General features: G+C 38.9%; 1 protein-coding gene across 1 annotated transcript in view; it reads right to left on the bottom strand.

Moving 5' to 3' along the window:
* Positions 1-380: 380 nt before the first annotated feature.
* LOC115224838 (serine/threonine-protein kinase NLK) overlaps positions 381-11,184 on the bottom strand; it is a 25,993-nt gene continuing 15,189 nt past the window's right edge. The window contains exons 5-8 of the mRNA XM_029795778.2: positions 10,832-11,041; positions 7,081-7,269; positions 2,396-2,594; positions 381-628 (exon numbers count right to left, since the gene is read on the bottom strand). Of these exons, the coding sequence (XP_029651638.1) occupies positions 528-628; positions 2,396-2,594; positions 7,081-7,269; positions 10,832-11,041 (699 nt within the window). The 3' untranslated portion in view covers positions 381-527. The remainder of the gene's footprint in view (positions 629-2,395; positions 2,595-7,080; positions 7,270-10,831; positions 11,042-11,184) is intronic.

Raw genomic sequence — 11,184 nt, forward strand, 5'->3', positions numbered from 1 at the left:
TCAATAAACTTCTGACCCACATCAACACATGGAAAAGTGGACATTGAAATGATAAAGCATGAACACACACACATGTACCATATATATATATACACACATATGCTTATATATACAGGTATATACATATATATACAAGTATATGTAAATATACACTCACACAAAGAAAAATATATATGTACACATAGATGTACGTATGCTCATTTACTATAGCCTCTTGGCCATGGTCATACAGGACAAATATATATTATACATACATACATACATACATACATATATACACACACACACACAAACACACATTTATGTGTATATATGTTTGTATGTGCACACCACACACTCACAAACATGTGTGAATATGTGTATATATACTTTTTTTTTTCTTGTACTTGGTTTCCACTTAATTATGGATTATGTTATGTCTTTGTGTTTGTTTTTTCTTCATTTTCTTCTTTTCTGAAATGCATTGATAGTTTTAAGGATTCACACTATTTTGTACAAATGCTCAGGCCACTGGGCTGGCCGGACGCTTACCTAGCAAATGTTTTAAAAGCAACTGAATTGGGATTCAGACACAATGGGATCCTCTTGTTCCGCTGCTGCTGTTCCACTATGAATTTATGCAATTTTTCTGGAAATAGAAAATAGAAAATAAAATTTATATATTGTCCATAGATGAACCTATATGTCTGTATGTTTATATGTGTGTGGGTATCTGCTTAAGTACATACTTATACACCTTTGAATAAGTTGACAACATGACCGTCAACAGCTTAGGAAAGATGGTGAGTAAATCTTGACCCCCAAGCTACATCCTTTGGGAATGGGCCTTATGAAACTCAAGAAAAATCTACTTTTTTTTTGTAACCCATTTTAGCTTTGTGTTCTGGGTGTTTTTTATGTGCCACCGACACAGGTGCCAGACGAGGCTGGCGAACGGCATCCGATCGTAGCCGTTCGCCAGCCTCGTCTGGCACCTGTGTCGGTGGCACATAAAAAACACCATCCGAGCGTGGCTGTCTGCCAGCCTCGTCTGGCACCTGTGTCGGTGGCACATAAAAAACACCATCCGAGCGTGGCCGTCTGCCAGCCTCGTCTGGCACCTGTGTCGGTGGCACATAAAATCACCCACTACACTCTCGGAGTGGTTGGCGTTAGGAAGGGCATCCAGCTGTAGAAACACAGCCAGATCAGACTGGAGCCTGGGGTAGCCCCTGGCTCCCCAGACCCCGGTCGAACCGTCCAACCCGTGCTAGCGCGGAAAACGGATGTTAAACGATGATGATGATGATGATATTTTTCTGTTTAAGATTAAAGAGTGTGGTTTAAAGTATTATAATTGTTCCTTGTTTTAAAAGGTACTGTCTTGTAGGCTCTTGTGAGCCTACAAGACAGTACCTGTCTGGCCAATGTACCAAATTCATCAAGTTTCTAACTTTAACAGTCAAATTTTACATTACAGAGGTCATGTGTAACTCACTGGGATTACGTGCTTGTGGATTGTGTTGTTGATAATACATCTAACACATTAAAAGTTTCCCTTTACACTCATGACATAACTACACCCCTTTATTTGTATTTATGTTCTTTGACCATGAGTGGTTTAGGCTCCAGGTGTGTGTGTGTGTGTATACACATATTCATATTGAACATGTATAAATGTATGTGAGTTTCTGTGTGTGTGTGTGTACCTTTATGCGTATTCATTTATGTGGGTCTATAGAATCCTACAGAGCAGATATCTGCACAAGGTAAAGTGAACTTACTTCTCTGTAGATTGAAAAATAAAAGAAATGACAAACACCCTTAATCGATTTTCTAATCTCATTGAATTCTCATCGGAGATGTTGTCTCCATCAATTCATCCAATCCCAGAGAAACAAGCAGCCAACTCGTTTCTATACTTAACTATTTCCATAGCTCCAGGAAAGTGGGGGTTCTCTGTGTCGTAGGAGTGGCTGTGTGGTAAGTAGCTTGTTTACCAACCACATGGTTCCGGGTTCAGTCCCACTGCGTGGCACCTTGGGCAAGTGTCTTCTACTATAGCCTCGGGCCGACCAAAGCCTTGTGAGTGGATTTGGTAGATGGAAACTGAAAGAAGCCCGTCGTATATATGTATATATATATATATATGTATGTGTGTGTGTTTATATGTCTGTGTTTGTCCCCCTAGCATTGCTTGACAACTGATGCTGGTGTGTTTACGTCCCCGTCACTAGCGGTTCGGCAAAAGAGACCGATAGAATAAGTACTGGGCTTACAAAGAATAAGTCCCGGGGTCGATTTGCTCGACTAAAGGCGGTGCTCCAGCATGGCCGCAGTCAAATGACTGAAACAAGTAAAAGAGTAAAGAGAGTATTTTAGTGACAATAATCTGAATTCCTGTGAATTTACCCACCTTTGACCTTTTGCACAGATATCAAGTCGTCTTCAAAGTCATAGTTAAAAGGCTGGTGACAGGAGGGTTCAAATTCTGTGGTGTATTGGCGGGTGGAGGGGCCATTGTGGCAACACTTACACATACAGGAATGGTATCGCAGACGACCCTCGTCTATGTAGGGATGAGATAAAGCATCGCTTGCTGATATTCGTTTGTCCTGAAAGAGAAGAAATGTACAAGTCTTTAATATGACAATAATTACACTGGATGATTATAACGATGAGGGTGATTTCTATTGGAAGCGCAAGAAAATAAAGTTAGAGGCAGGGAAATAAACTTAAGAGGCGTGGCTGTGTAGTAAGAAGCTTGCTTCCCAACCATTATTGGGTTCCAAGTTCGGTCCCACTGCATGACACCTTAGCCAAACGTTTTCCATTATAGCCTCAGTCCGATCAAAGCCTTGTGAGTGGATTTGGTAAACGGAAACTGAAAGAAGCCTGTCGTGTGTGTTTGTTTGTCCCACACCACTGATTGACAACCGGTGTAGGTCTGTTTATGTTCCAGTAACGTATAGCAGTTCGGCAAAACAGAACAATGGAATGAGTACCGGGCTTTAAAAAAAATGTAACTGGTGTCGTTTCATTCAACTGAAACTTTTTGAAGGCGGTGCTCCAGTATGACAGCAGTATGAAACAAGCAAGAAGTGAGAAGATATGACTGGTCTCTATTTTAACGTGAAAAAAGGATAACGTTAACTTATGCTTGGCATAAGTGGACTTTATCCTTACAACATGAGCAATATGTTGCACCAATAATTGCATTGGATTTAGTTATCTCCCCTTTATTTTCAAAGTCCAAATCTTACGAAGATCCACTCAGCCCCCCCCCCCCCCACATTTTCTTGGGAATCGACAGACTTCAGAACCAGTCATACACCAGTGTGTGGTAAATCGATTATATCTCTTCCCCTATATTTGTAGCATAGAACCTATATTAACCCTTTAGCATTTAAACCGGCCATATCCGGCCAAAAGTATTCTGCCTGTTTTATGTTCAAACTGGCCAGATCTGGTCTCTCACACCAACCCTACAATATCGTTTTAAAAATTAACTGCTACCTCACCAAAACCTCAAAGCTCCAAGATAATGCATGATTAGTTCAAGGCAATGTGGATAAAAAAGGATTAATTTTGGTAGAATAATGCAAACACTAAAGGGTTAAATATTCATCAAAATGGACGACAAATATCCTCTCATATTGCCATAAAGGCACAAGTTTTGGGAGAGAAATACATTGATCTTTGTGGCCAATAAATTCATGCCCTAATTTCCCTAATTTCATCAATCTCCAAAAGCATGGGAAGCAAAACCGACCGCAATAGGATTAGACGTCGGGATGTAAAAAATTAATTATTCGTTCAAGAGATTCTACCAAACTACCATCTCATATTGATGATGAGGTATTTAATTTGGGCACAAGGCCAGCAATTTTAACCCTTTAGTGTTCCTATTATTCTGCCAAAATTAATGCTTTTTCATCCACATTGTTTTGAACTAATCATTCATTAATCTTGTAGCTATGAGATTTTGATGAGGTAGCTGTTAATTTTTAAAACGATATTGTAGGGTTGGTGTGAGAGACCAGATCTGGCCAGTTTGAACATAAAACAAGCAGAATACTTTTGGCCGGATATGGCCGGTTTAAATGCTAAAGGGTCAGTTGACACAATCGACCTAGAACTTGATTGCTGCTTTACTTTGCTGACCCTGAAAGGATGAAAGGTGAAGTTGCAATTGGCAGGATTTGAACACAGAACCTAAAGTGCTGGAACAAAATAACACAAGCCATTTTGGCTGATGCTCCAGCAAAGTCTGATGATTTGGCAATTCTTGTTCTTACAACATGAGCAATATATTGCACAAACCTTTTCAATAAAACGGTTTCTCATAACAGCACAAATTCAGATGACAAGCATGGCTGGTTTAAATCACGTCCCGCATTTGATTGTTTATCAATTCTGGAAATTGGTTTAACTCTTTAGTGTTCAGATAATTCTATCAGACATAATGTCTATTGATTCCCATTGATTTGAATTAATCATGAATTATCTCATATCTTCAAGATCTTGATGGTGTAATTACTTAATGTAGAATAACATTGTAGGGTAGGTGTGAGAGCCTGGATCTGGTCAGTTTGAACATAAAACAGATTAACTATTTTGGCCGGATATGGCCGGTTTAAATACTAAAGGGTTAAAAATGAAATATTGCTGATGGCAGATATTTACTGCCAAGTGAAAGCAAAATAATTTCCTTTCCACAGATGAAACAATGCACACTAAGAATGCATATAAAGATACCAGTTTCTCATTCCTCATCTAATGATGCAGGTATATCAAAATTAGAGCTAGGCAGATGTATGATGTGACGAGCATTAACATTTGAATAAATATATAAGTTACCAATTATTATCTCCATGGCTAATATTTTTGACAGACTTCAGCCATAATAATCAGCCTAAACTTGTGGTTACCTGTGAATACTCAAGGTAGTCTGCTGAACAGTGTAATTAATTAGGTAAGCATTTTTTCTTCTTTTAGATGAATTCTGGTTGGCATTAGAACAAATCAATTTTATTTTGATTGATCGATTGATTCTAGTTTCAGCTCACGAGCTGTGGCCATGCTGGGGCACCGCCATTTATTTATTTTGATGATTCATTCCTCCCACTTGTTTTTTGTTCCCATTTTAATATTAGACCCAGGGGCTAACTGTTCTTAAAGGAACAGCCTGAAACCGAATTAACAAATTAAAAATGTGATACAAATAGACCAAAAATCTCGGTCTTTGGTTGTTGCAACAGTTTATATATTATATTTGTGCATTTTTTGGTATCAGCCTCGTCTGGCACCTGTGTCGGTGGCACATAAGAAAACACCATCCGAGCGTGGCTGTCTGCCAGCCTCGTCTGGCACCTGTGTTGGTGGCACATAAAATCACCCACTACACTCTCGGAGTGGTTGGCGTTAGGAAGGGCATCCAGCTGTAGAAACACTGCCAGATCTGACTGGCCTGGTGCTTCCTTCGGGCTTGCCAGACCCCAGTTGAACCGTCCAACCCATGCTAGCATGGAAAGCGGACGTTAAACGATGATGATGATGATTTAGACTGGAATAAGCATTGATTTAACCTATCTTCACATAATATAAGATTCTGAAGCACAGATCTTCATCTATTGATTTATGCTAATAGTTTTGCTTTCACAGTTTATTCTGGCTTAGTTCAGACGGTCAAATTAAAGATGGAAAAAAATGCCAAACCATATTATCTTAAAAACAGAGGGACACAATGGATAATGTACTTCTAGACACACTCTGCTCAATTTCAATGTTTTGGACTATAAACATCATGTTAGGAAATCCTGTGTACTGTTGGCATTTGGTATAGAAATAGAGTACTCCCTCAACTATCACGAGTGATACGTTCCCAAAACCCCTGCAACAGGTGAAAATCTGAGAAGTTGAAACAGTACTGTACTGTCTATTTTTATAATTTGTATATACTTATCTCTCTATATATAAACGGTAGTTTGTCTGTCTGTGTGTCTGTCAGGTTGTACCCTCACCCTGACCACGGCTTTCAACCGATTCTGATGAAACTTGACACACACATAGCCCAATGTCATAATTCAAAACTAACGCAGCGAAAACTTTGAAAAGTTCCCCCAGTTCTGAAAAAGATCGATAAATTCGACATGGGGTCGAGAATCTAAGCTTTTTATATGCAACACATTTTCTGTCTAGGGGACACAACTCGACCTTTTTATCGCCCAAAGGGACAGCTAGGAACATTGTATACACAGAAGTATTCGAGTGAAGAGAAGATATTGCAACTTGCACATGCGCCTTTGTTCCCAAGAGGGAAAGGACTAGATTGGGATTAGTCGTTGCCTACTAGGGGCTCTTACATACCTGGGCAATGCCGGGCTATGCTGCTAGTTTTATTATAAATGCAAAACAACACCACAGAAGAATCGACGTTAGCTTAAATAATAAACTGCGATAGGTGAACTGTGATATGGCAATGGATTACTGTAAAGGTTCTTAGTCTAAATTCAGCGTGACGCTATGTATCAGTTCAAGTTAATAAAACTGAGGACACCCGGAGAGCGAACTGATTGAAATACAGTGGAGATGTAAGAGAACAGGTTAGAATTCTAAAATTAGAAGAAGGGCTTAACGATTAGAATCATATTAACAAATTAGAGAGAGAAAAATCATAGCAAAAATTTGTTTGATCATATGACTCCTTGACTATGCTAACCTAGGACTAAACAACAGCAAAGTGCCAACCAAGGAACCTGTTCCTGATTACTCCATCTGCTAGAAAGACAGCTAAATCCCACTTAAATCAAACACTACTGTCTTGAAAGCTAAATCCCACTTAAATCAAACACTACTTGTGATGAAAGGCAAAGTCGACCTCGGTAACGAAAGGGTTATACACACAAGGGCATGGAAACACTGGAAAATTTCATCTTAGACACACTCTGTTAAAAACCCCCAAAAACAGGAGTGGATACAGATATGGTGCCTTTGACCATAGATCTTATTTGATCAATGTTGGGCTGGAACTAAAGTTAAGTTCTGACTCAGTAAGGGATTATCAAGCAGTGAAAAGAAATTTCAGAATTGAAAACTTACTGGATTAAAAACAAGCATGCGGGAGACAAGGTGTATAGCTTCATGAGTGGCTTGACTAGACAAGGAGTAGAGGGCAGTGAAAGAATTTGGTTTATGTGGCTGGCGGAGCATGTGTGCTTTGGCTCCTTCACACGCTGTTCGCATGTCTTCCAAACTCGGAGTACCAAGTAAATCTGTTATGAGATCAAGCTGTAAGGAAGAAAGAAAGAAAGAGAGACAAAATGAAAAATGTTTATATTCATAATTTTACACAAGGCTAGAAATGTGGAGGGGTTAGTTGTTTATATCGATTGCAGCACATCACTGTGTTATTTAACCCTTTCGTTACTGTATTTATTTTCAGATGTTCTGTGTTTCTTCCAATTATTTTAAATATAACAAAGAATTTAGTAAAATAACATCGTTATAATTAAGCTAGTTTTAGGAACATAAATTGTAACTAAGGTTTGGTGGAAGATTTTAATTCAGAAATTTTGAAAACCAGATATTTGTACTAAAGAGCCAGAGCCGGTTTCAGCCGGGTTGGTATCGAAAGGGTTAATTGAGCACAACCCTTCCTCTGCCCAGAAAGTAAAGCCCAGCAGAATTTCAACTCATAAACGCTTGCAAACTGAATAGCACAAAGAATTTTGTTAACGGTGGGGATTTTTATAATTATTTTTGTGATTTAGGCACAAGAAATGAAAAACATCTAATCTTTGTAGCCATGTGTGTGGAACACAGCAATTTAGAAATTGCCCAACTTTTTAATTGTTGTTGCCAGATCTTTAGTGCATGGAATTCAGATGGAATTGGAAGCTTCTGACAGGAATGTTTCAATTGTAACAAGGACAGAAGAACATTCTAAATGTTCAGAGACTATGAAGACACTGCAATCCAACAAACAGGTTCAAAACATACCTATTTCTTTACTACCCACAAGGGGCTAAACACAGAGAGGACAAACAAGGACAGACAAACGGATTAAGTCGATTATATCGACCCCAGTGCGTAAATGGTACTTATTTAATCGACCCCGAAAGGGTGAAAGGCAAAGTCGACCTCGGCGGAATTTGAACTCGGAACGTAACGGCAGACGAAATACCGCTAAGCATTTTCGCCCAGCGTGCTAACGATTCTGCCAGCTCACCGCCTTTAACAGGTTCAAAACATACCAGCGCAGTCATCCCTCTTGCACACTACATCGGATGCTTCTTAGGTCCAACTTTTCTCTCAAGGTACTTACACTCTGTTGAGTATGCACGCTGACATTACACATCCATCGGATCATACTGGATCTATTCCTTGTGATCTTATGCATGTCCTCAGCAGTCACGGCTCATACTTTATTTTATTGACCCCAGAAGAATGAAAGGCTAAGCTGGACTTGGCAGGACTTGAACCCAGGATATAAATGGAAATCAACCCATCACTCTACTGACTTAGGCATGAAAGTGCATGGCCTTGTGGTTAAGGTGTTCAGCTTATAATCATTAAGGCAGTGAGATCAATTCCTGAATCAGGTAGCATGTTGGGTTCTGGAGCATTTCACATTCTCCCCTCAAATATTACTAAAGTCACAGAAAACCATGAACACCACCACATCAAATAGCTATGTGAGATTTAAATATATCATTTTCAAACTACCTATTGCTATTGTCTCAATGGTCCTGTGGGTAAAGACATACAGACATAGCAACACATATAACCCTTGGAAAAAGGATCAATCTTGGCCCTCTTACTGATTGTGTTTTTTTTTCTTCCCCCCTTTTCTCTCTAGAGAAAAATAAAACTAAATGAGGTAATATCACTAATCCCCACCTGAGACTGAAACCTCCATCTACCTAACTGCCTCGTCTGTCACCTAACACCCTTATCCACAAGGCCAGTAATATTACTTATACAAAATATGAGATATATAAATCTATACTAATGATTGGTTGTATGTATATACACAAATATATATATATATATATATATATATATATATATATATATATATTGTGTATATACATATAAATAAATATATATAGATACATATAAATATATATATATATATAAATATATATCTCTGTCTTTACTTTTACTTGTTTCAGTCATTCGACTGCGGCCATGCGGGAGCACCGCCTTTAGTTGAGCAAATCGACCCGGGACTTATTCTTTGTAAGCCCAGTACTTATTCTATCAGTCTCTTTTGCCGAACCGCTAAGTGACGGGGACGTAAACACACCAGCATCGGTTGTCAAGCAATGCTAGGGGGACAAACACAGACACACAAACACATGTTGTAATCTTTTGTGCCCAATATTTTGATGAACTTGTTAAACTTTTTTATATTTTCCCTTGTAAGCTGTTCTTTACATGTTCTTGTTATCAAAGAATGTATATATGTATTGCAGTATTTTGTCTTTTAAAATTGCATTTTCAAACCTTCTTTCATATATAATTCCACTCATGCAGTACCTTACAACTCCACTGTTATATATATATATATATATATATATATATATATATATAATATATATATATATATGTATATACATATATATATACATATATATACACACACATATATACACATATATTCACACTTAGATACATACATACTTATATATACATACACATATATAAACATATAGATATACATTATACATAAATATATATGTATATAAAAAGCACCATCAGATCGTGACCGTTTGCCAGCTTCGTCTGGCATCTGTGCGGTGGCACGTAAAAAGCACCCACTACACTCACGGAGTGGTTGGCATTAGGAAGGGCATCCAGCCGTAGAAACATTGCCAGATCAGACTGGGCCTGGTGCAGCCTTCTGGCTTCCCAGACCCCAGTCGAACTGTCGAACCCATGATAGCATGGAAAGCGGACGCTAAATGATGATGATGATATGTATATAAATATAAATGTGTATACATATATATATATATATATATATATATAGGCGCAGGAGTGGCTGTGTTGTAAGTAGCTTGCTAACCAACCACATGGTTCCGGGTTCAGTCCCACTGCGTGGCATCTTGGGCAAGTGTCTTCTGCTATAGCCCCGGGCCGACCAATGCCTTGTGAGTGGATTTGGTAGACGGAAACTGAAAGAAGCCTGTCGTATATATGTATATATATATATAAGTGTGTGTGTATATGTTTGTGTGTCTGTGTTTGTCCCCCTAGCATTGCTTGACCACCGATGCTGGTGTGTTTACGTCCCCGTCACTTAGCGGTTCGGCAAAAGAGACCGATAGAATAAGTACTGGGCTTACAAAGAATAAGTCCCGTGGTCGATTTGCTTGACTAAAGGCGGTGCTCCAGCATGGCCGCAGTCAAATGACTGAAACAAGTAAAAGAGTAAAGAGAGAGTAAATATATATATAAAGAATATGAGGTGTTTAGTTCAGTGGTGATCTAAATGAATAGGTATGCTGTGTAAGTGCTTATAATTGTTCATCCGTTAGGTTCACTGGTACCTGTACTTACTTTGGTTTTTGGTGTCCTTTTTCCTTTTATAGATATGTTTATCCCTTTCGTTACCAACCCGGCCAAAACCGGCTCTGGTTCAGTAGTACAAATGTCTTGTTTTCATAAGTTTTGAATTCAAATCTTCCACCAAACCTTAGTCACAATTTATGTTCCTAACACTAGCTGAATGATAACGAAGTAATTTTACTAAATTCTTTGTAATTGAAAGAAACACAGGGCATCTCAACAGAAATACGGTAACGAAAGGGTTATACACACACACAGAACTTGTAACTGTGTTTACCTGTTGGATTGGTCCCTGGGCTTGGAATAATATTCGTCTTCCAAGCAACTCAGCAAAAATGCAGCCCACGGACCAGATGTCCACAGCAGAGGTATAGTGTTTCGCTCCCATCAGGATTTCAGGAGCTCGGTAGTATTGAGTGACCACTTCTTGCGTCATGTGGGTATCTTCATCAGGTTCCTCAACCCGGGCCAAACCAAAGTCACAGATCTACAACAACAACAACAACAACGTCATCATTAACATCTGAAAGAAAAGAAGGATGCAAAAGGTATGGAAAGAGAGAGAGAGAGAGAGAGAGAGGGAGACAGACAGACAGAAAAGGGACAAGACAATGCATCTGTGAAAGAAAG

The sequence above is a fragment of the Octopus sinensis genome, linkage group LG26 (assembly GCF_006345805.1).
Source record: "Octopus sinensis linkage group LG26, ASM634580v1, whole genome shotgun sequence".
NCBI lineage: Eukaryota > Metazoa > Mollusca > Cephalopoda > Octopoda > Octopodidae > Octopus > Octopus sinensis.